This window comes from Chelmon rostratus, chromosome 4 (assembly GCF_017976325.1).
Source record: "Chelmon rostratus isolate fCheRos1 chromosome 4, fCheRos1.pri, whole genome shotgun sequence".
NCBI lineage: Eukaryota > Metazoa > Chordata > Actinopteri > Chaetodontiformes > Chaetodontidae > Chelmon > Chelmon rostratus.
The window spans coordinates 24,957,501-24,982,660 of record NC_055661.1 but is presented as its reverse complement, the minus strand read 5'-3'; the positions used below and the strand labels follow the sequence as shown (position 1 = coordinate 24,982,660).

Genomic DNA, 25,160 nt, shown 5'->3' with positions numbered 1-25,160 from the left:
TCAGTGATTATTCTGTTGTAACCAAGAAATTTGTTGGTTTTTGCTGCACCTGCTGTGACAGGTTCCTCTTTCAGCTGTCTCTAGTTCATCTGATGTATTTAATGTTTCACTCTTTTTTTAAAAATGTGATTTGGTGAACAGAGTTTAAAATATTCCGAATTACGTTTTAAATACAAATTTTGCGCTATTTTATTTTAAGCTTCCTTTCATTTTGTTGCATTGTTTGAAAATGATGGTTCAGTTATTGAACAGTTTTAGTCTGCTGAAGAAAACCAGTGCAAAACTTAAAAAAAAAACGTTATACATACATATGTTTTAATATCGCCGGTAATATTATACTAGTCTCAAAGACTTTTCCAAATTCGGGGATAAAAAGAGTAAATCTGCAAGTTGTGATTGGAGGCCCACGGAGACATCACGTGGTTCGGGTCGCTGACAGTATAAACCCTTGGAGACGGGTGCGCACGTGGGTGACGCTGCAGGGCCAACCCTCTTCGGGGTCCCTTTTGTTGAACCATCAAACATAAGCACCTTTGGAGATCCCGAGGGGTTCAGATGAGAAACAGCTATCATCTTGTGCAAAGGAGCGAACACTTATCAGCGGCACAGCCATGTCGAGGTCTTTTTACGTTGATTCTTTAATAATTAAGGATACGGTGCGACCTGGACCAGCTGAGCATCCAGGACAAGACTTCCTTATTCCCATCAGCATGCACTCTCCGAGCGTAATGACGGTCACCGCTCCGGTGTGCCCATCCAGGAAAAACGGGACTTTCTGTGTCTGCCCGCTGTGCGTCACGTCCCACATTCACTCTTCCCGCAGCGGCATTCCCATGCTAAAGAGTCAGTTTCCAGGAGCGGAGGCACAGTACTGTCAGAGGATAGCTCATCAGCAGTCTCCCGCACTCGCGCACCCGGGACATACACCTGTCTGCACGCCCACCTTCAGCGTCACAGATCCCAGGAGATACCACTGTCTTTCTATTGGTAAGCCACCTGTTTGTTACAGTCTCAGCTCACAACAAGGAGCAACGTTTAGCACCTGTTTGATAGCCCCGCTACACGTCATGGTGCACTTTCAGGCAATTCAATTAATTTCAAAGATCAGATTTTACGCACCGGGATTTACGCGCAGTGTGTTGTGCCATTGGCATTTTTGATTCAGGTTAGACTTATAGCACAAAAGAGATAAACATAGACATAAAATTGTTTTTTTCTTTTCTTCTTCAACAGGCGCCTCTGAGAGCAGCCACATACAGAATGGCAAGAGGATGCGCACGGCTTTCACAAGCACGCAACTCCTGGAACTTGAAAGGGAGTTTTCCACGAACATGTATCTCTCGAGACTCAGAAGAATCGAAATCGCCACGTATTTGAACCTGTCAGAGAAACAGGTGAAAATCTGGTTTCAGAACCGCAGAGTGAAGCACAAGAAGGAGGGGAAAGCCACCCAGAGGAGCGCGCACAGCGGTTGCAAGTGCACAACCGCTCACACAGACTATTCAAGGTCAGAGGACGAGGAGTCTCTGTCTCCGGCCTCTGCTGAGGAAGAGAAAGAGGTGTCGCCCATCTGAGAGCAGTTCCCACTGCTGGCACGTCCTCTGCCCCGCCGCAGCTGCGGGTTATCACGCAACCTCTGGGCCAGAAATCACCTGCATGAAGTCTGGGAAGAAATGTTGTCAATAATATAATATAAATATGTCAGTTGTTCTTCACTTGAAGCTTATCCTACATTTAAATTCGAATATGTGAATACACGTTTTAAAAATATAAGAAATATTGGGAAACTTGACCTTGTATGCCGTCATAGAGTGATGTATTCTCACCCCGCATGCCCAGGTCTCGTTATTTATCCCCACTAAATGTTTTCAGTCGCTGCCCGAAATCCCATCACTGTCAGTGAGGTTGTCCGGTGATGAACGCCCTTCGAAGTAGTCGGCCTAACCTGTGTTGAACCTGTACGCAACAATTTGTAAACTATGTATATGTGTATTTATTGTAATAAACACGACGAGTTGACGTAAGAGGTTGTCAGTGTATTGACTCATAATGATCCGTGAGTTCACTTATAAAAATGAAGGACCTGCAAGGATACTGCAAATATTTTTTTTCATCAATGATAAGAATTTTGCATCAAGCAAGTTGAGAAACTTCAACAAAAATGGGCCATTTTGCATTTCAAAGTGTATAGAAATATACTGCGTAGACTCCAATACTATGACCGTGTAATAACATTTTGATTATCATCAATTTGTTATAACTTATTGATCACCAGGAAGCACTGAGTGAAAAAAACAGCATCTCCTGTGTAATGATGCAAAATAAAACTTTTTCATTTACATACGTTACATATGAGTGGACAAAATATTTGAAACACCTCTAAACATAACGCAGTCCACTAAAATACCAACCGAATCTTTGAAAGACTGTCTGACACAGTCTCGACCAGAAATGATCGTTTCAGAGCTTGATTCGTGTTGGGTTTCATACGCGGGTTCCTATTTTTCTGGCCCCTCCGTGTTTTGGAGTTTTCCATAAGCGCATATCAACTGTGCGCCGAGTTATCCTCCTCAGCAGGTTTTTTTCCTGTCAACTGGCAGCCATTATTATTATTAAGCTGTCATTACCAAGCTATTGGTGTTATGTTAAATAGCGAGGCAAAGTTCGGTAACGCAGAGAAACGTTATACAGCAGAGCTCCATTTACATGATATAAGCGATTTAATTCAAAATGGACCGAGTGAGCTATATGAAAGTGTAGCTGTAATTTCTCCTTAGATCTGACCACAAAAGGGTACCCGATAACGCCCCCGGGGAGCAGCCAATAGCCCATTAATGTTCGCTTTTCAAAAGATTTTCGTTGTCCAAAGCGAGTTTAATTGCGTTTTCGGTCCCACGTTGGTTGATTATGCTGCTATTGCTTGAAACCACAGAACAAGGATATATAGAAGTGGGCAAAGGCTTTGACAGGTTAGATTGTCCTGCCTTGGGACTCGCATTTAGCTGGAGACCCCCGACGGCTGTGTGCTCAGAGAGCTTTGAGGGACAGCTACAGGGTTCCTCCGAGCGACAGAGAACGATTTAGTCACTGTTTCATTAGGCACTATTTGAACCTTTCAACTTATGGTGAATTAAAGGGGGCACGCTCAAATGGAAGGACTCTAAGGGGGGGATTAGGTGGGAGGGGCCAGTGGAAATTAGCTGACGCCTAATTTAACTCGTTTCTGTCAGAGTTTGGGATACATTCCTAATTGAGAGGGGAAGCAGGTGAAGTTTTGGTCCCACGCAGACCCATTCAGAGCGGGAATAAATGGTCCCCTTTCACGTCCCGCTGATGATCATATATTATTGGGGGAAAGCCACCTAATGAATGTATATTGAAGTTCCTATTAATCGAATTAGAGCTTCCTTGCAGGTGTGAAAGACCAATGCCGCATTTAAAGCGATTAACAATGCTGTAAAGCGCAGTTTGGAGAAAGAGACCCCCCCTCATCAGGCCTGCAGGACGTGACCTCAGACTGTAAGGCCGCTTTAATGCGCTGAAGCTCATTTTGATCTATTTGTCCAGGTCAGATGGATCCTTCGCCCCCCCAAACTGTCACGCTCACTGCAACTTCTGGCCACACCGCTCCGGCAAACTGCACGTCAAATAACGCGAGGCGAGGCAGAGTCTGCGGAATTTCACATGAAAGGGAGCATACCTACTAATACACAGACAAACGAGGGCACTCCAAGGACGTCAGGCCTCGGCCACCATTGAAAATGTGGCAATTACGCATGACAAAAGACAATTAATAAGAGCGCTTTTCAGCCGGTTGCAGCTGCTGTCTCATGCGGGGAGACAGAGGCGAGGAGAAGCTGAAGTGCCGGTGTGGAAGAGAGGGGACCAGCGTTGTCTTTTCCCGAAGAGACGTCCAGTTTACTAATGAATCAGCAGCTCAGTGTTTCACCTCCGCAAATGCGGCCTATGCTTCCCCAATCTAAAGCTCCAACACATCAGAGAGTGTGAAGCGATCTGGAACAGAAAGATATATCCTTTTAACAGCCGAAATCATCGCTGCTGTATGAATGATCTACATTTCCAGGGAGCCGAGTTTGTGCCAGGGTCGTTTTGCACCTTTTGGCCCCACATTTTACAAACTTTTTGCGCAGTCAAAAACGCACCTGCATCGCTGAAGAGGCCTTGCTGCAGTCAGATTTGACTATTGTTGGGCTGTTGGGGAGCAAGCTACAGTGGAAAAGTGACAATATTTAGGCTGCTGGTCTTGGTGTGTTGTGAATAATTGTAGGGGTGATCTGTATGTGTGTGTGTGATCACAATGATGAGCCGGAGAAAGACAAAGTCAAGTGGGCAAATCTCTCTTTCCATAAACAAGGTCAGATCCATTCACACACAGTAAGAGTGGCACACTATAGACACTTCATTTATTCCAGGCTTTTCCTTCTGCTTGCTTTTCGTGTGGTTAACCAAAAAACACTGTTTGCTTTTCACGCAGTAGAATTAACTTCTGCTTCTCTTAATATACACATATCTATAGATAGATAGATAGATAGATAGATAGATAGATAGATAGATAGATAGATAGATAGATAGATAGATAGATAGATAGATAGATGGTACTGTAGCTGAGGGGCCAACGCTGCCAGGACATGGTAAAGACACAGTTCAGCACGCTGGACAGCTCCCACAGGGACCGCCGCCCGGAGGCCACCGACCGTCTGTGGAGTCACTGCTCACATCTGCATGACTGCTGGTCCATGTCCACGTGCTTCGGCCTGTTATGTACTCTTAACCATAGACTTGCAAGTCGAAGAGTGACAATAGAAAATCATTTATTTGCGTATTATGCGTGACTAACAACTTGCAGGAAAAAAAGAACCTGAATACGGCAGAAATGGGCTGAACTGTGCATGTTTACAGGATGTCAGTTTGAAGAGCAGCCTGAAAGATAAAGTTTTTAAAAGCTGGCCGTCAGTCTGCTGTTTATATCTAGTTTTGACACATGAATGGCCGACATTTGATGAACATGCTCAATATGTTCAATTTCGAACCGCATTTATCATGATTCCTATATTCTATGAGTCTAATTTGAGCGTAGGTTGTTGATGCACATTGTGATGTTGCCAAAGCCCCCTGGCGGACAGCTGGAGTCAGGACCGGGGAAGTCCTCGCAGAGACGGTGAGCTCTGCTGGTGGGAGCAGCGTCCCTGTTTGAGCGATCATGTGCAAACAGCCTGACTGTGAAGGTTTTGACAGCCGCCGAGAGTCCCAGCTCCATCTTTAATTTAAGAGCGTCCAACCACCTTCATCAGCACTTACATGTGAGGAAGCAGTGGGGCATATTTAAGAGCAATATGTTTAAAAAGTGCCTCATCATTTTAGGACTCAGCTGTAATGACTCAGCAAACTCTTTAGTGATATTTAGTTGCAATCATTTGCGCAAGAGATACCTGACTGGAGACTTTTCATGACTCCTGTTCAAAGGTAATTTGTTGTTGAGTTTTAGTGAAGACCGATGTTTGCCTTTTATCGTTTTTCATGTATTCAAAACCAAAAAAGTACATTCCTCAGAAAAAGCTGACCTTAAACCAGCCTTTAGAATTTACTGTACCTGTAATTTGCTGTGTAAGTCAGTGTTTTTAAAGCGGGAAGTGTCAGAAGTGAGAACCTCAAACTGGTTTGAGGTAAGTTTGGCCTTATGAAGTTGAGATCCTTTGTTTGGAGAACAAGGACACTGTTCTTTTCGCCAACATGTGGAAGTAATTGCGCCAAGCGGCTGCGCGGAGCTGGAAGGGGGGGGGGGTTGATAATCGGCCCTGGGGCTCTGCTCCATGCAGAGACACCGGTCCGATGCCCCTCTTCTGTGCTCAGAGATAGGTGATTCATCGGGCCCCATTATTCTTCTGTTGGCCTTCAGGAGAGCCCCGGGGTAACAGCAAAATAACGACTGTGCGCGAGGACTCGGTAAACAGCTGACGCACGTGTGCCAGTAAACAGGGGTCCCATTGGTGTTCCGTGGTGCAGAAAAGAAGAAAAGGAGAATCACCCTGAAAGTCTAATTTCTTTTCATATAATTTGAGTGATACGTGTGTGTGTGTGTGTGTGTGTGTGTTTATAAGTGTGTGTGTGTGTGTGTGTGTGTGTGTGTGTGAGAGAGAGAGAGAGAGACAGAGAGAGAGAGAGATGCGGCTTGAGATATGACGGTGTTGGAGCGCCCTCTATGAGCTACGCGCTCCACTGCTCCCAGTTTCTGACTGATGCACAAGGACCGAGCTGTCATGCATTACGCAGAAAAAGCAGAAAGAAGTGCCAGCGTGTGCTGTACTTGTCAAGAGCCAACAATTAAACACACAAAACAATAAGATTCATTCGGATTGAAGACAGTCAAGCATCATCAGATACAACATAATCACTGAAAAACACACCGGACCCTCCTCTGTCCCCCAGAAGTTTTCCTCTCCAAGTAAAACCCGTGAAAAAGCCATTCGTCCCCTCACTTCGGCGGGGATATTCGTCTGCTTTCCCCCCCTAAAAAAATGAAGACTCTTACTTTGAAAAGGGGTCCAGCGCTCGCAGGGAGGAGAGGGGGGTGTCATTTCCTGAGAGTTATTTACTTTGAGCCAGATGATTTTGCGGAGGGGGGGTTGGCGGCGGAGGGGAGGAGGGTGGACTGTAACATTGAATCAGTTACAGGTCGCTTAGCTGGAGCGCAGTTGTGAGGACGGTCGCGGATGCGGACAGAGGGTCGCACATATGCTCTCACAGCGCAGGATCTCTGAGGATTACAGCCGCTGCAAAGGACCCTTACTGCGCCTTTTGGAGCGACCGATTCACTGTGGATATACTAACACGAAAGGAATATAAAGAGGGGATTACTGAAAGGTAATTGAAAGGTTGCTGGATTCCAAAAGATTCTTCTTTTTTTTCTTAGTCTTTAAAAAAGTTTGTGGTGGTTTTTTATCGAGCGAAGCGCGAGGAATAGAAGATAAAATCACACTTTATTGGTCGAACAGGAGTTAAATTGCAGACTTAATTAGTTTATCCAATTAGGCCCATTAGATGATCGTCTGGAAAAGTTTCTTGAAAAGTTTTCTCCATTAGTAAGAGAATGCACTGCTGCCCTGCAAGTTGTATTCAACTTCTGCGTGCGGCGATGCATTCTACTTTTTTTTATATTTTAGATTAGGTTTCTGGTGCCTGTGCACCATATGGCCTCGCTGCTGGACGCCGAGCAGGGAGATGTCGCTGGCTCTGTTGGATAAAGGGCGCTCGGTTTCGGCCTCGCAGCTGGAGGTGTCACCTCGAAGACCGAAGGCACCATCGCGGGATGCCGCCTGGCACTGAATGGGAAACACATTGGAAATTGTACAACGCATTGTTTTCTCGTCTGCTCGTGGAATGTGAGGAATTAAAATGGAAAATCGGCGCTGGAGGCACCGGAATGAGTCCGTCTGAGGCTCCGGAGCGGCAGCTGAGGGGAGTCAAAGAAGGGGGGAAGAAGAACTGAGTGTTTTGGAGCCACGACGCATTCTTAATTAACCACTTACCCCGCTGTGTCACCAAGGGATCCTGCACGGGAATACTGTTTGTGATTCAAGTATTTAGACAAAAAGACGTTACAACTTTTTCTGAAAAAGTGCATTCATGCTTTTTGCACAAATTTTGTTTTTTAGAAAAGCATTTTCAATAGAAATCCACCTTGTTTTGACGCGGATTTGAGCTAATCACCATCTGTGGAGGGCAGAAAGTTGAGACAAGCCTTATCAGCTGCTGCTCAAACGCATCCAGCCCAGCAGAGCGATGCGTTTGTTATCTGCCACATTTGTTGAGTCGCTTGGTGGGAGCGGGGGACTAAAAGAGGAGCAGGACATGCGAGCAGCCTGACTGCAGCTCCAGGCTCTCGCAGATTTACGCGCAGCGGCTGGAGGACCTCCGCCAAGCCGAGGCCAAAAAAGAAAAAAAATCTTTATTGAAATTGTTTGAGACGAGGCGTGTGCACAAACACGTCAAAACGGATTAGACATTTTGTCAGCTGATTCCCACGCGAGTATGTACTTTTGTGCGGAGTGGGCCCGCTAATTATAGAGTTAAACTAACCTTGGTTGCTTATGGATAATTTAGCCCGTTTCGGATGAGCCAGAGCGGACAGCCACAGGAAGCTATCTCTGCGAGGGCCAAAAGTTTTGTTGTCTGGGGGGGACAGTGTCCATGGAAGACACAGGATGTGCAGAGAGGAGGATGAAAACAGGGAAAAAAACAAGTTACAGGTCAAATTAGAGTCTTTAAGTTAAATAGCCCCTGAGGTAGAGAAGATTTAAATAGTGTTTTTAGAAGCGTTTTCTTTGAGTGAGCGCGTCTCAGACTGTGTGGCCCCTGATGAAAACCCTGAACCAGCACAGACAGACAGACAGACAGACAGACGGGGAATGTCCGATGGAGAGCTCCGTGGCAAAACTATACATGATAGACACCGTGTGATGAGTTGTGAGGAGTCTGGACTTAACTTGGGAATGTCTTAATTAGGAGTCCTTTGGACGTTTCATTTAAAAAAATGAGGTCGGATCAAACACAAAAGGCGATATTTCTACAACAACAATTTTTTTTAGGAAAGTTAGGAAAAAAGCAAAGAAAAGCGGACATTTTCTCTAATCAGACGACAAGAAAAACTTTTGAAAGGCGGGTGGGCAAAGCGGAGATGATGAGATCCAGAGAGGGTTATTGCCCTCAAAAGCTGGACTGTGTCGCCCTCTACCGACAGCTTTCATGTTCACAGGCAGCGCAGCGCAGCGGCCCAGTCTGTCCTCTCCACCTTCTCCACCCTGTGGATTCTTCTAACGCACTGGAGCACTCCTGCCATCTCAGCCCTCATCTAACGACATTTAATTCACACAATCCTGTGATTCTTTCTTTTTTCCAACACTGAACTGATGTGGGAGACCACAAGTGTTGCTGTTAAGCTGCCCAGACCCCTCCATAAGTCTTTGTGGCTTTGTTACAGCGTGAGCGAGTCACCAGGGCCTGTGTGACTGCACACATGCTGGGCTTGAGAAGTCAATAAGTTGTTGATTTATTGATCAAATAGTTATGTTATCAAATTGGATAGAATGCGGAGACTATGGTATCTTATCTTATCAGAAAGTGACAAATAAATGCCAGTATTTGCTTTACTTGTTGACTAAATGACTCGCCTTTCTGTGTTTACAGGCCAGAACATCCATAATCATGGATGGATTAAAGGCGTATGTCGTCTTTGGGGGCGTCTTGGTGGTGCTGGTTTCAGGTAAATATATAGCGTTTTGCATAATATCCTAAATTTGCTACAGTTCCTCTTATGTTTTCAACGCTGTCTTCCAGTTGCCTCAGGACTGTCGCCGCCAACTATTGTGTCCAATGAAAAAGAGTTCATCCTGCAGCCCGATTCTGTGTTCAACATAAGCTGCACCGGTAAAAGAAACGTGCTGTGGGCTGAACCCCTGCCCAAAAACACCTTCGTTTATCCAGGGTACTACACAGCGACGCTCTTCATCTACAATGCAACTGTGGAGAACACCGGGTATTACATGTGCACCTATGAAGACCAGGACAGCGAACTGGAGGGCGAGCTGGAAGAGGACAGAGAGGCTGGAATATACGTCTTTGTCCCAGGTGAGTGTTTTCTCACATGGTGCCAAGTCATGAACACCAGCTGTAAAGGGAAATCTGAAGAGAGACAGGTTAACAAAGCTACAGAACTAACAGGAGCTGTGTTTTAAACTGAGCAAAGGTGCATTTTATTGCTTATGAATTTCACTTTTCATTCAAAAGTTACACAGTCTAGAAAAATAAGTATAATGGGTCACAATAATGGCTTTAAATGAAACCAGATCCCATCTTTTCCTTCTACACCCAGATGCCCAAGCTCCATTTGTCCCTGAGATGCCCGGTAACTTGGTAGTCCCCATGGAAACAACAGGGGTCCCCATCTCCTGCCGGGTGTCGGACCCCTACTCCCACGTCATCCTGAGGAGTGTCCCCAGCGGAGAGGAGATGCCGGCCAACTACGACAAAAAGATGGGCTTCTTCAGAAGCCTCTTGCCGGGGCAGTACCAGTGTGAGACCACAGTGAACGGCCAAACATTCAGAAGTGTCGTTTACACTGTGGAGGCTGAGGGTGAGTCAAGACGCATGGAGAGGGAAAAAAAGGGGGCATTTCGTGTAGATTTGGTGTTATGTTTGCTAAAAAAAATCAAAAAATTCTCTTCATGGGATGAAGTTAGAATAGAAAAGTCAAGTTATTGTGTGTTTTGCTCCAAAAAAAGCATTAAGTGATGGGATAAGGATTCGAAACTGCACAGCTGGAAACGCTAGCTGAGTCTGTTTGCCATGAGAGAGCTGCAGGGTGATCTCACTGCATGAGAGCCATGACATTATGTCATTATCACAGGGGGGAGATGACTTAACGTGCCTGTTTTCACTCTGTGTGTGTGTGTGAGTGAGTAATGACGACCCACTGAGCCGCCACTCGGTGATAAATGAGCTCGCGGTAATCAAGCTGTCACTGTGTTGGGACCTGTGAGACGACCGTGTTGATGTCTGCTCTCTGGTGGTCCCTCTAGCCCCTGCGGACACGGAGGACTTTGACGTGGAAGTGAAAGCCAGCGAGGAGACGGTGAGAGCGGGGCAGCCCTTTAACGTCACCTGCGGCGCCCCCGCTGGACTGGGCCTTCGGCAGCAGTGGCTCCATCCTAAAAAACAGGCGAGACGCGACCCTTTACCCTTCTGTGAAATGTCTCCTTAATCAGCTTCTCAGCCTTCCTGCCTCGTGCCTTTCAACCCCTCGTCATGTTTCCATGCCATTTCCTACCCGGCAGCACTGAGCCCTAAATTAGGGAATAATGGTTTTGGACCTAAACGTAGCAGCGGTGGAAGTGGAATATAACTCTGAGCACGGCCCTTAGTGGTTGCAAAGTATGTGTTAGGAAAGCAACGACTAAGTGTTGTGTCTTCATTACGAGGACGTCAGCCAAACAGCTCCTGCTGCAGTTAAGCCCGAGCTTCCACTGACGGGAATGTCGAAGCTCGGGACGAATGGCTTGAGGGGAGCAGGCAGTTCAAAAGAAGTAAATTCTTTGACCCCGGCGACCTTGAGACGTGTAGGACAGATGCCGTCTGTGCATGACAGCCAGCTAAACATCTCAAAGCTTTTGAAGTGCTCGCTGCAAGGGGCCTGACGAGTTTCATGTGCAATTTATGTTTGTTGATATTTATTTCCTGAGTCCTAATCTATGCAGCACGTTGTCTCTTTTTCTGCATGGGACTCCTTTAAGCCATTTTCCAGAGACGGTGAGGGCAGGAACGCTGCAGTCTCGACTCCTGGTTTTGGTCTCAGTTGCAATTACAGGCTTTTTAAAGGCTCTGTGATCCTGATTTATCTCCTGTGGCCTAGCAAGTGTTTTAACCATTAGCCTTCAGCAGCGCGACACTGCGACTCTTATGCATTGTACCTGTGAAATGGAAAAACACTGAGAGTTAAAAACTTCAAATATCTTATTACCAACATTTTTTATTCCACTGAGTAGGAGCTCAAATCCATAATTCTCTCCTGCTCCTGCAGGCTGTGGACGCACTTCAGATCAAACAGACCTTTCCTGACCGGGTCATCTACATCCTCAGTATCCCACAAGCCACCTCTCAGGACAGCGGCACCTACGAGTGCTCCATCACCCACGAAATCAGCGGAGAGGTCAGAGTCAGCAGCGTGGCTGTCACCGTCTTCGGTAAGTCAGTTTCCTGGATACCTTTTAAACGAGTTTTCAGCCGATCTGTAATAAGTGCTTATACCACTGATTTATACCCACTTAATCCAAATAATATTCTCATCATCATTCAGGTGAAACTGTCACAGTTTCACATATGTGCACAAGGTGCTGTGAGCGGTGTGTGGAAGTCATTTTCCACCGTCCGACTGTAAAGCTTCACCTCTGCTTTCAGCATCAGCTGCTGTGTTTTATGGGATGGCTTCAGCAGATGTGTGTCAGGCCTTCATTTCACCCCAGTCTCAGTCCTCGCCGTCCCTCTGCTTCTACTCACCGGAGCTTCGGCCGTTTTCATCCAACCAGCACCTGCTTATTCTCTTCCCCTTCTCTGTTTCTCCCTTCAGAGGAGAACTCCTTCGTGGCTCTGGACCACAGAGGGATTCTCGCGACAGAGTTTGTCAGCCTTTTAGAGGAGACAGAGTTCACAATCCTCATTGACGCCTACCCGGCCCCCAAAGTGACGTGGCTGAAAGACGGCAAAGCCATACCGGGCAGCTACTATGTCCTCGCCAAAACTAGCCACCTTGGAGGGAATCGGTGAGAATAAAGATTGCGATATCTTAAAAGATTAATAGATGTGTTCATCTGGATCCCCATTAGTCACTACCAAGATAGAAACTACTCCTCCAGGGGTCCACACAAGTAAACAAGTGCCCACATTACACCTGAATACAGTAAATATTTGATACAGCTCCAAAATGATAGTAGTACCACTGAAAACAGCTGATAAAGTGACTGAGAAAATCAAACACAATGACATAAAAATTAAACATATTTATTATTATTATTATAGTATGTTTAGTTTGACAGCTTAGAGATACTCATTTTGGGAAATGTATTTGCTTTCTTGCTGAGTGTCATGTCTGTACAGTGATTACGAAGCTGGAGCCAGGACATGGTTAGCTTAGCTTAGCATAAAGACTGGAGGCAGGGGCAAACAGCTAGCCCGGCTCTGTGCAACGGTAACAAAATCTGTCTGAAAGTAAAAAATTAACGTGTTTTTAACGTCTTCTCGCAGGTATCAAAGCATTCTGACACTACGGCAGCCTCTAGTGAAAGACAACGGGAATTATACCATCACAGCCCTGAGTGGCTCTCGCACTGCTCAGTTCTCCTTTACGATCAAAGTGAAAGGTAAGATACACGTTGTAGACAGACAGACAGAAGACAGACAGATAGAGGATTTCTGATCTATGACTGAGCGCTCTGCATGTCTTTCTTCCAGCTCCCACTGCTGTGCTGTTCCCACCATCCTCAGCCCCTGTGCTGCTGCCACAGGTGGAGGAGATGGTGGTGCCCCTCCACACTGCTTTCACCTTGACCTGTCGGGGAGAGGCAAAACTAGCCTGGGAGACACCGCTCGATGTGCCCGAGAAAACACAGGAGGACAACAGCGGCCTGTTCGTCACCACCGTCACCGTGGACAACGCCACTGCAATGCACACCGGCTACTACACGTGCTTCTACAGCAGGAACACCACTGAGGATGCAGAGGACAGCAGCGTCTACGTCTACGTGCCAGGTATGGGCCGCACGTGGCTTTGAGCTTCTGTGTTTTTATTATTTGATCTAAGAAACTTATTTTACTCCAACTCAGATCCTGAAGTTCCCTTTGTGCCGTCGCCGGTGCCTTTTGGCAACCACGTCCTGTCCGACCACGAGGAGATGGAGATCCAGTGTCGAGTGTCTGATCCCAGCGCTAACGTGACCCTGGTCAACGTCGACACCCAGCAGCCTGTGCCCAGTGTTTATGACAGCAAGAGGGGCGCTTTGGGAGTATTCACTGCTGGAACCTACGTCTGTAAGGCCCTCATAAACGGAGAGGAACACCACAGTGGGGAATACATTGTGCACGGCTGGACAGGTGTGTGTCTGTGGACACGTTAGACGTGTGCAGCTCTGTGTTTTCTTTCGGCGGATCTGCACCCTTGCGGGCATTTTGACCATGCAAATTGTTGCTTCTCAGGTGGCGCGGCACTGCACGTCGAGCTGTCCGCCAAACGGACTGCTCTGCTGGTGGGAGACACCCTCACAGTCACCTGTCTGGCTCGGGGATCGGAGATTCTGGAAGACCACTGGAAATACCCTGGCAAAGTGGTGAGGGCACAACGCATCCCATGCAGAACAAAAGTCCGACTGCGCGTAGGTGTGAGGCAAAGCACCTGATTGTTCTTTCTGCTCGACAGGGTAACCGTGCCATCAAAACCGTACATGAGAACAAGAGGGATCAGGAGATCCTTTACACTCTGACGATCCCGCAGGCCTCAACCAAGGACAGCGGCGTCTACTCCTGCTCCATCACTGATATCATTAGTAATGAGAGCCAGACAAAGCAACTAGCTGTTCGCGTTTTCGGTATGAAAGCTGTATTTTCTTTACAACCGATAAAGATTCAAGTTGAATCTTAGTGATTTAACGGTCAGCATGATAACATCCATGAACTCATCCATCCATCCAAAGTGCAGAGTCTTGTCTGCATGTCTGTTTTTTCCCCATTCATTCAACTTAGTTTCACGCTCATCCACACTCCCCACCCTGCAATGGCTCTATGCCCTCCACCCAGTTTGAGAAGCACTGGCTTGCTGCAATATTTCATAACTTCGTCTCTTTCTTCTCTAACAGCAAGTGAGTTTATGTCCATCTGGCCGGAGTTCGGAGAGTATGAGTCGGCAGAGCTGGATGAGGTCCGGGAGTTCAGGGCTGAAATTAGCTCCTTCCCCAGTGCTAGCGTCACTTGGCTCAAAGACGGCGTCCCACTCAGCGACGTGACGGCGGAGATCTCCACCAGCCTCCGGCAGCTCAGCGAGACCAGGTGAGAGGCTCCCTCACGAGGTCGGCTAATAACGACGGAGCTAATGACAAGTTAACATTCCCACACGTTTGCCGGGCCTGTCATTAGGTTTTAGTGTGATTGTGAACTTCTCTGACTGTGTGGCTCTTACATTCTCCCATTTTGTCGCTCTGTGCAGCTACATGAGTGTTCTTACCCTGATCCGGGCCAAGGAGGAGGACAGCGGGAACTACACCATGCAAGTGGAGAATGGAGACCAAAAACGCAGCGTCGGACTGATCCTGGAGGTCAAAGGTCAGAGAGAGGAATGCCCCGATCCTTTCATTATCTTTATTTCCTGCAATACTGCTCTCACAACCTTTTAGCCCCAGTGTGTCTGTTTCTCCCATATTCACACTTTGCTATGCTTACCCCCCTTCTGCCTGGACTACATTACAGTGCCTGCAGTCATTGTGGACCTCATGGACATCCACCATGGCTCAGCCACAGGCCAGTCTGTGGTGTGCATTACCAGAGGGCAGCCTACTCCTGTGGTGGAGTGGTTCATCTGCAAGAACATCAAACAGTAAGCTCAGTGTCCTTTAGCCCAGCACGCAGACGCTAACAGCCAACAGGAATGCCTCCAGACTTCAAAATCTACATGCACGCCATCCCTGCACGCTCAAACTGATTATATATATCGCTCTGTTGCCATTAAGTTGTGCCAACGACTCGTCCTCCTGGGTGCCGCTGCCCGCCAACTCCACTGAGATCACAATGGACTCGCACTTTGACGAGGACAACAACCTGGAGACCCAGGTCATGTTCGGCCATCTGGAAAACACGCTGGCGGTGCGCTGCCTGGCCAGGAACGAAATGGCCGCTGTGAGCAGGGAGGTCAAACTGGTATCCAGTGGTAAGAGCACACACACACACGCACACACACACACGCACACACACACACCTCATCCATGATTGTTTCCTGTGAAGCAACTTTCCTCTTTACCCAGCTTTTAAATTGACATTTGCTGTTGTTGTTTCCACTGTTTCCTCTGAAGTTCCTTCAAGTTCTGACACTCTGGCGTGCGACAGTGTTCAGGGCCGGCAGAGTGCTGTCAGTGTAGCAGCAGCTGTCAGATGATGAGTTTGTGGTCAGACAGCTGATAGGGGGCCATGAGGAAGGGGCTTTTATTTTGACAGCTAATTCAGGGAAGCAAGAGATCGTTAGGCCATTTGCTCCTTCCAGATGAGCTACATACCCCAAGCCTCAACCCCCCTCACACCCACTTCCCCTAAACCAGTGCCTGGACCCATCCCCCACATCCCTGTCATCCTCCAGGCACACCTTTTGGTATTTGGTATGTGGACTCCTCCTCGGCCTGACAGACAACATTTCTTATGCGAGACGTCCAACCCTGATTCTAAAAGAGTTGGGACGCATAAATAAAAACAGAATGCACTCATTTGCAAACAAACTGTTCCTGAGCTCATGTATTAATCTCCTTTATCCAATCACATGTTCACAAAGTGTTGAACCTCGCTCCATCCTTGCTTGTGAACCACTGAGTCTTTCCAGGATGCTCCTTTCATACCCAATCATGACACTATCACCTGTTACCAATCAACCTGTTTACCTGTGGAATGTTCCAAACAGGTAGTTTTGGAGCGTTCCACATCTTTCTCAGTCTTTTGTTGCTCCTGTAACAACTTTTTTGAAACTAGTTGCTGCATCAAACTCAGAATAAGCAGATATTTACAAAAAATCAATGAAGCTCATGAGGCAAAAAAATATAAAAATATCGTCTTTGTACTGTTTTTTTTTTTTTGAGTTTTTGTTTGATGTCAAAAAGAATGAGCAAATGATGACATCATGTTTTATTTCGTTTTACACAACATCCCAGCTTCTTTGGAATCATCGTTGTCGAATGTATTTCACTGCAAACATTCATTTGTGACACGTGCTGACACATGTGATCAATGCTCTCTCCGTCTAACATGCGTGACCGCTGGCTCTCCTCCCGAACAGGCCCTCATCCTGAGCTGACTGTAGCTGCTGCTGTGCTGGTGCTCCTGGTCATTGTCATCATCTCACTCATTGTCTTGGTTGTTATCTGGAAACAGGTATTGGCTGCCATCATTCTGCATTCATTCTCACAGATTCACTCTCATCTATTCTTCTGCTTTCTCACTTCTTTAAGACTTATTTTTTTGGAGTGAATTAGCAAAATGAAGCCTAAACGTCCCTCTTTGTGTTTACAGCTTAAGACTGCAGTCTTAAAATGAATGATGTTAGTGGTTTATTACAGCTAACAAACAGTGATGCATTTTGAATTTCTAGTATGGACTGTGCTTTGTTTTCTGCTCTGACCGGTTTAAGCTCATTATCCATCAAATAGCAACACTCCTAACCAAAGCAAAAGCCAACTGAGCTAATAAAACTTTGTTTTGCACAGCTGTTAAAAACAACTTCATATGGGAAAACTGTCTCAAAAGCCAATTATGAGACCCAAAAGCAAGTCGAGCAATCCTCAGGCTCAACTTGACAAAAATAATTGATTAGCTCTCATTCACGTTTTGTCTTCCAGAAACCGCGGTATGAGATCCGCTGGAGGGTCATAGAGTCTGTGAGCCCAGACGGCCACGAGTACATCTATGTGGATCCCATGCAGCTTCCCTACGACTCCAGATGGGAGTTCCCCCGTGACAGGCTTGTGCTCGGTGAGCTGACTGTCATTTCTGACTTGTTGGAGCTGCAGTCTCATGCCAGCGGCTCTGCAGCCTCCCTGCGGCGATGCTCCAGCCAGGATGTCTCGCTCTCTCTTTGAAGTGAGGCTGTTACGAGCTAATCTGGCTTGGGCAGTAGGGGTTTGCTGGCTGGGGTTTGGTTTGACTCAGTGATCAAGGGGACATTGAGCCATTGACAGAGTCACAGATGAGAAAGCAGAGGCATCCAAAGTGCATGGATGTGTTTGCATGCCTGTGTTTGTGTAGGCTGTCTTGTTTTTCTTTGTTGATAATGGATCCGATGTTGTGTTCTTCTCAGGTCGCGTCCTGGGCTCCGGAGCCTTTGGGAAGGTGGTGGAGGGCACCGCCTATGGACTCAGCCGCTCCCAGCCTGTCATGAAGGTGGCAGTGAAGATGCTGAAACGTGAGTTTAACTGAGTACAATGGAGTTAAAATTACAAGACACTGAATTTTCCATGTTGCTACCCGTCATCTGATATGTTTCTTTACACCAGTGAAGCTCACTATTATAGGAAATTGCTAGCTTGAGGGGGAGACATGAGGCAGTGATTCTGTGTGGGTGTGTGAGGTGAAAGGCACAGGTGAATGCTGGAGAAAGCTTTAAGACCATTAGAACCCCAAAATTGCACTCGTTCTCAGAGATGCAACACAGACAGGAGACGCTTGTCTCTAGATTCACTTTGACTCACGCTTCCCAATACCATTATTGTAGATATCCACTACAAACAAACATGCTTAGGGGACTCATAGGGAAAAAATATTCTGTAAAACTGCAGAACTTCCCTGAGAATCATCACATTTTTATGTTTTCTTCAGCATCAGCGTAATCCAATGATAGCTTTCTGCACATCCTTGAGCACATTGCAAACAGGAATTGCTAATAGCTAATTTGGCGTACTTTTAATGGTGCCAAATGAGGGTGGGAAACTGCCACCATAACCACAACTGCAGTAATAAATTCAATCAATGGCAAAAATCAATCTGATTCTAAAATGTTACTGAAAAAAAGAAAGACATAAGTGTAGCAAAACCTCACCTGACCACTGATTTTATTCACTGGGTGCTGACCTTTGTACCTGTGGGTGAAACGCTAGAGAAGTGGAAAAATTGATAGTAAGGAAGATAATAAAGAATCAACAAATGAAATAAAGACACTGGTTCACACCAAGATAGAGCGACTGTTTATGGAATTAAGATGAAAGAGGTGTGCGTGGCTGAACGGTTTGATGATGTGTGATAGTCACGGTTGCTGTACCCTCTTTCAGCCACGGCGCGCTCCAGTGAGAAACAGGCCCTGATGTCTGAGCTGAAGATCATGACTCATCTCGGACCACATCTCAACATTGTGAACCTCCTTGGAGCGTGCACCAAGTCAGGTGAGTGCTACACGTGCAATGTCGAGATATCAAGACTCACAGTTTAACAGGCAACCGCATTGTGAATAATAACAGTTGGACCACTGTTGCCTCTCCCACTCTACAAACACACACACACATTAACGGCTGCGGTCATGCTGCCAGAAACGTGCGCGCACACGCTTATTCAGATTGGCTTTTGTGCACAGATATGGCTCCAACAGCCAAAAAAGATTGACAGCCCTGCCTCAGCTCTTGGTGGGTGTGGTATTTTAACAGGCTTTTTATGGGAAAGCAGAGGCTTGCCCTCCTGACTGTGCTTTCAGCCTTTACGAGCCTCTGATAAGATTAGCCTGCAGACTGACGCCGATGCACAACTTTATCTGCTGTGTTGTTCTCAGGCCCCATCTACATTATCACTGAGTACTGCTTCTACGGGGACCTGGTCAACTACCTGCACAAGAACAGGGAGAACTTCCTCAGCCTGAACCCCGAGAAGAATAACAAAAAAGAGCTGGACATCTTTGGAATCAACCCAGCAGACGAGAGCAGCAGGAGGTATCACATACACGTTTCTAAGCTCTAAACGTGCATCTGCATTTCAAAAGCTCTGTTTTGATCCTTATATCTTGAATTGTGCTTTTAATTTGCTTTTATTGTGTATGGGAAATGTTAAAGAAAGGACAAAAGCACATATTTAAATATGCCTTTTACGTCAGTTCACTCCCCCTTTGCCACTCCCAAATATCACAGCCACTGTCACAACAATTTGCGCAATTGTCCCACTCACATTCTCCCCTTCCCCTAATCGGTAACTCTATCGCCATTTTCTCCATGGTCGAGGAGATTGTCTGGCGTCTTCACCTAATCAAATCGCAGTCTGAAGTGGTCTCAGCTTTCAGCCTAATTTCATTGTGTTGGAGGTACCTGTTAATTCTGTCCGCCCAGACGCTCGCGGTGAAACAGCAGCCCTCGCCCTCCCTCCGAGGCTTGTCTGCGTTGATGGATGACTCACAGTGACCACACCTCGAATTGACCATAACATGATTTAATCCTGGCGGCCGTGTTAGGCTCGACCACATCTTCCTCTAACCCCGGCCAGTGGGAGCGAGAGGCTTCGAGGACACACAATAGGGGGCTGAATAAGACGCATAACATAATGTGTTATCACCATCAATCCACGGCTCAGGATTCCCACAACCTGTCCTCAGCTGTCCCCTCTGCGTGTCTCTCTCGTCTTTGTGCACAGTTATGTGATCCTGTCCTTCGAGAGCAAAGGAGACTACATGGATATGAAGCAGGCCGACAACACTCAGTATGTGCCCATGCTGGAGATGAGCAATGCCTCTAAGTACTCAGACATCCAGGGGTCTAACTATGACCACCCGCCCTCCCAGAAAGGATCAAGCGGTACGCTCAGCTCTTCTCTCTGCCCTCCTTTTCACTCTCTCCTCCCAGTTAATGGTGTGTACTTGCTTGGCTTCAGTGCTATGTTTGAGTCAGTGTTGGTTGAGGGGTCCACCCTTGTCAGAATTTAGGCCTGGTACAGCCCTGTAATTACATGGAGAGGATAATTGTAGCACACGCATAATAATGCCAGGTTTCTCCCTGCCATTAGTAAAAGCCAGGTTTGAGCAGCCAGCACTATATTTACAATACATGATGAACTTATAGTCATACACCGCCTCATGGTGTTTTCTGCGTGTGTTGTCTGAACCAGAGGGCGAGATGGACGACCTGCTGTCAGACAGCATGAACGAGGGCCTCACCACCACCGATCTGCTCAGCTTTACCTACCAGGTGGCCAAAGGGATGGAGTTCCTGGCTTCCAAAAACGTAAGTTCAGTCCATGAATGAAAATATGATCTTTTTGTTCACAGATTTAGATATTTATTCCGAAGTTTGCAAATTATATAGGATCTGCAGCTTTTTTATTCCCCTGCTTCCCACTGGTTGTGGTTTTTGCACTGTGTCCTATATGATAACAGCTGTGCTGGCCAAAGGGGACCGAGGAAATCAGCAGTTGTGTGATAAGCAGTCCTGTGAAGGCTGCTGAGCCCACTCAGGAGGCAGGCCAGGGGCTGAATATAGTAGCAGCACAGCCAGGGCTAGAATTACCAGACAGGGACACGCTGCAGCCAGAGGCTATTCATTCAGCTTCATAGTTATTATCCCTAAATATCCAGTGGTCACAGCCATGCCTCCAACTGGCATGTTTACACAAAGATCATGCTTTATAAAGCAATATGAAACGACATTAAAAATGAACGGGTTGAAATGAAATGCATGCAGAAATAGATGCAGTCAGTGTCCACAGGAGCCTAATGTGTCGGTTTGGGAATGGATGGAACTGGGAAAAACAAGTGCGTTTGGTGCATTGAGCTGCTAATCTCTGTCTGCAGTGTGTGCATCGGGACCTCGCTGCCAGGAATGTCCTCCTCTCTCAGGGCAAGATAGTGAAGATCTGTGACTTCGGACTGGCCCGAGATATCATGCATGACAACAACTACGTCTCCAAAGGAAGCGTAAGTGTCCGTTCACACACGACTAAAATGTAGCTTTATTCCTCTTCTCCACAATGGTTTTCATGAGGGTTTCCTCTCTGTCCCCTCTGCACAGACTTTCCTGCCAGTGAAGTGGATGGCGCCAGAGAGTATTTTCGACAACCTGTACACCACTCTGAGTGACGTCTGGTCCTACGGCATCCTGCTCTGGGAGATATTCTCCTTAGGTGAGCCCCTGCGAACACATATCAGAGGACAGAAATAGACGGCGTCCAGCCGATTAACTCATAAGAATCTGTTTCCATCTGAAGGTGGCACCCCGTACCCAGGCATGGTCGTGGACTCGAGCTTCTACAACAAGATCAAGAGCGGATACAGGATGTCCAAACCAGAGCACGCGCCTCATGATGTGTAAGTGAGATCACTGGCATGACGACCGTGCTGTTGCTGTGCATGACATGAAGCTGCCCTGACATCCTGTCAGATTGGGAAGATTAGGACACTTTGTTCCTGAACTGCGATACACAGTGACTCACGGCAAAAATTGCACGGTGCAGGACAGGTCGTGCACTTCTCTATGGTAGCAATGCCTGTTTTTGCTTTTTCAGGTATGAGATGATGATGAAGTGCTGGAACAGTGAGCCGGAGAAGAGGCCTTCTTTCCTGGGCTTGAGTGACACTGTAGCTTCATTGTTGCCCTCCAGCTACAAGAGGGTGAGCCTCCTCGTGAACTCTTTGCTTTGTAATTCACCGCCTCTCGTTCTTGACCCCGTAGTTGGACCTGCACATTCTGTTCCTCCCTTTCTTTTTGAATCTCTAGCTGTTTTTTTTTTTTAGACGTCATCATCATCATGCTTCAGCTGGTGCTTTTTTCCCAAGCAAAGAACAAGTTGAAAATAATTTTAATACAGTCTTAAAGTAGCAGGTTGTTCGTTTAAAATCCCTTCCACTTCCTCTGGGAGTGCGTTAGGAGCGTTTCTGCGGGCTCTGTGCCTTTCTGTAAAACAGAAACCTACGAGTGATTAGAGTGCAAAAGCAGCAGCTGGATGTCAGAGCGGCTGGCCTCAGTCTGGGTAATGACGCAGCCCCAGTTCTCGCCTCCACCACCCAACCTTAATTACCCCATTAAACTCCACACCACACATGGCACATCAAAACAGCTTTACCTCTGCCTCCTTTACAGAGTTTTAACGGCTGGAGGCAGAGGAAGAACCGACTCTCGTTTTATCACCTCAGGCTCGTGTGATTTTCGGTTTGGATCGCGCCATCCAGCTGGCAGCCCAGCGGGTGATCGCGCTCATGCCGCAGTTCTCTTGTGGCGTTGCAGAGCTTTATTATGTCTGTGCTCACACTTGTTCACCGTCTTCCATCCTCATGACTTCTGTGCAGCCAGTGCATGTTGTTTCTCCCATGTTCCCGCTGTTAAGCACCATTGAATTCTAATGCATCCATCTGTCTTGCGCAGCACTACGAGAGGGTAAACCACGAGTTCCTGAAGAGTGACCACCCCGCCGTGACCCGGGTGTGCGTGGAAAACGATGACGCCTACATCGGCATCACCTACAAGAACCAGGGCAAGCTGAAGGACAGGGAAAGCGGCTTCGATGAGCAGCGGCTGAGCTCCGACAGCGGCTACATCATCCCCCTCCCTGACCTGGACCCCATATCTGACGACGAATATGGAAAAAGGAACAGACACAGGTAAATGGGGCCACACATTTACCTCTGCTACTCTGCATTGTCAATATCACCCAGCAGATGGCGCTAATTTGCGGTATTTGTGTCCCCTGCAGCTCTCAGACGTCAGAGGAGAGCGCCATTGAGACGGGCTCCAGCAGCTCCACTTTCGCCAAGCGTGAGGGGGAGACTCTGGAGGACATCACGCTGCTGGACGAGATGTGTCTGGACTGTAGTGACCTGGCGGAGGACAGCTTCCTGTGACAACTACCCAGCCCGTAGAGCAGACGCAGCAAAGAAAAGGGGTGTAAGGACACAGGAAACGAGATTTTAAATCAACCAAAGACTCTGCTGTCTGACCTCCAGCCCCTCCGATCCTCCTCTTCGACTCCCCTTCAGAGGACAGAACAAAACCACTTCTGGATGAGTCTGTGGTGACAGTATGGACACTTCTCCCCGGACACTGCCCCCTGTTGGGCTGGAGGAGTGCGCGTTGATGAAAACGTGACGTCAAGGACTCAAAGAACCACCGAGCCTGCGCGTCGGACCTAAAACAGATCAAAAGATTGTCTTTTAAATTTGCAGAGCTTTATTCTATCGGGCATTTTTTTTAACAGCAATATAAGCAAGAAGGGACGAACTCAGCATGTTGGTCAGCAACTCTAAACGAACACCGCAGGATATCATTCATATGAGGTATATTTAACCACTACAGATGCACTAAACTAAATGAGTCCAATACTAGCAACAGCATTGGCAGGTAAACTCACTTCACACTCACCTGCTGCAAGACAAGCACCTGATGCTGGCACAATCAGTAGCAATACTCGGATTAAAAAGCACAAAATCTGGACTATGTGCATTTCCTTTGTATATGACCATATAATGTTTTCAATGGCTAAATACGTGCAGTAATTCAAATTTATTTTTTTACGTCGTCATTATGTAAACATGTATTATTTGTGAATACCGATTAGATATTGACCATAGCTGTCTGAATGGTTATGAGAATAGAGCTTTTTGAGTTGCATGCATCTTTGCAGTGTCTCACCTTTTGCCCCAATACAGCAAAATCTTCTCAAGTGTCATCCCCGATAAAGACTTCAGTCGTATCCGTCATGTGGGCTTTGAAAAACGAAGTGTGATTGTATTGTAAATAGCTCCAGAGTTGTTTTCTAAGAGAGAGTTATTGGGATATCAGTATTTCATGTAAGCACATATTAAGCTTCTGCACCCTCATTAGCCTCAGTGAAGCCGATGAATCCAGGACAACAAAGGAAATATAATCATTTTGCTCTGTAGGAAATAACGTGAAATCATTTGCCATCACGGTGGAGAGCTTCTAGTCTTTGATAATATTTGTGGATCAGAAGGTTTCATGAGGAATATTCACAGATGGATACGAATAAATTTAACTACTACGTAATAGTGATCTAAGAGAAACCCAGTTCATCATGTCAGTGAACATGGCTGTATGTCAAAAAAAAAAAAAGAAAAGAGTTATATCCAATAGCAGTGCTTTACAAGCAGTTCGTGTCCTCCTGTCTCATATTTTATCTACTGTCCTGAAGTCTGTTAGCAGGTTCTAGTTATACTAAGACACCAGATGGACTAGAGATTCATGCTGATCTGATGTTATACATCAGTTCTGTGTAAACTCTTCGTAATCCAGCTGTGCCACTGCCTCCGCCTCTCTCTGTTAACTGTGATATAATCTGCAATCAAGCTGTTGCACTTTCCTTGTTTTCCGTTTTGGTTTGGATGTTGGAGGAGTTAGCCAGGCTGAGCTAGAAAAAAAACAAAAGAAAGAAAAGTCTTGCTTTGGCTTAAAGCAGCGTGTGTGTGAATGCTTGTGCCGCAGGTGGGTGACGTGTTGTTGACGGTACAATTATCTGTAATTCTAGCTTATCACTCCCAATATGATGATTTAATACTATGTTTCATTATGTTACATCATGTACATTCAGATGATTTATATTTCAATAAATGATTATAATGTAAAAGGAAAAAAAAGGAAAAGACATGTCGCTCCCAATGATTTTCTTCCACACGGAAACAGCCTTAGTAATAGAAAAGGATTCATGTGGTGCATATCTGTGGGGGAAATGGCCAAATAAAAAATGCTAATGTACATTATTTTTGCCCCCAAGGATGTTAGATGCAATAGAAGATTCAGCAGAATATAAAACATGGATGAACAGTACCCATCTTAGATATTTGGATATTAACATATTATTAAATAACATTTACACCATTAGTCCTGCATTTAAAATCCCACTTAGCACAATACTTATTATAAACTAAATGTACTTTA

The 25,160-nt window shown here is 46.4% G+C and overlaps 2 protein-coding genes across 2 annotated transcripts; both read left to right on the top strand.

Annotated features, from left to right (window-relative positions):
* Positions 1-611: 611 nt before the first annotated feature.
* Positions 612-1,574, top strand: gsx2 (GS homeobox 2). Its single transcript, XM_041936106.1, has 2 exons — positions 612-987; positions 1,234-1,574. Exons 1-2 carry the CDS (start codon positions 612-614, stop codon positions 1,572-1,574), a joined length of 717 nt encoding a protein of 238 aa, XP_041792040.1.
* Positions 1,575-6,703: 5,129 nt separating this feature from the next.
* pdgfra (platelet-derived growth factor receptor, alpha polypeptide) lies at positions 6,704-24,706 on the top strand. The gene is made up of 29 exons (XM_041935163.1): positions 6,704-6,882; positions 9,205-9,280; positions 9,355-9,645; positions 9,890-10,150; positions 10,596-10,735; positions 11,594-11,756; positions 12,140-12,332; positions 12,814-12,929; positions 13,021-13,317; positions 13,393-13,659; positions 13,762-13,892; positions 13,982-14,150; positions 14,418-14,607; positions 14,765-14,880; positions 15,025-15,151; positions 15,285-15,481; positions 16,592-16,686; positions 17,151-17,283; positions 17,609-17,713; positions 18,576-18,686; positions 19,067-19,223; positions 19,915-20,075; positions 20,386-20,501; positions 21,068-21,190; positions 21,285-21,396; positions 21,481-21,580; positions 21,778-21,883; positions 22,635-22,870; positions 22,963-24,706. Exons 2-29 carry the CDS (start codon positions 9,223-9,225, stop codon positions 23,108-23,110), a joined length of 4,419 nt encoding a protein of 1,472 aa, XP_041791097.1. The 5' UTR covers positions 6,704-6,882; positions 9,205-9,222; the 3' UTR covers positions 23,111-24,706.
* The last annotated feature ends 454 nt before the right edge of the window (positions 24,707-25,160 follow it).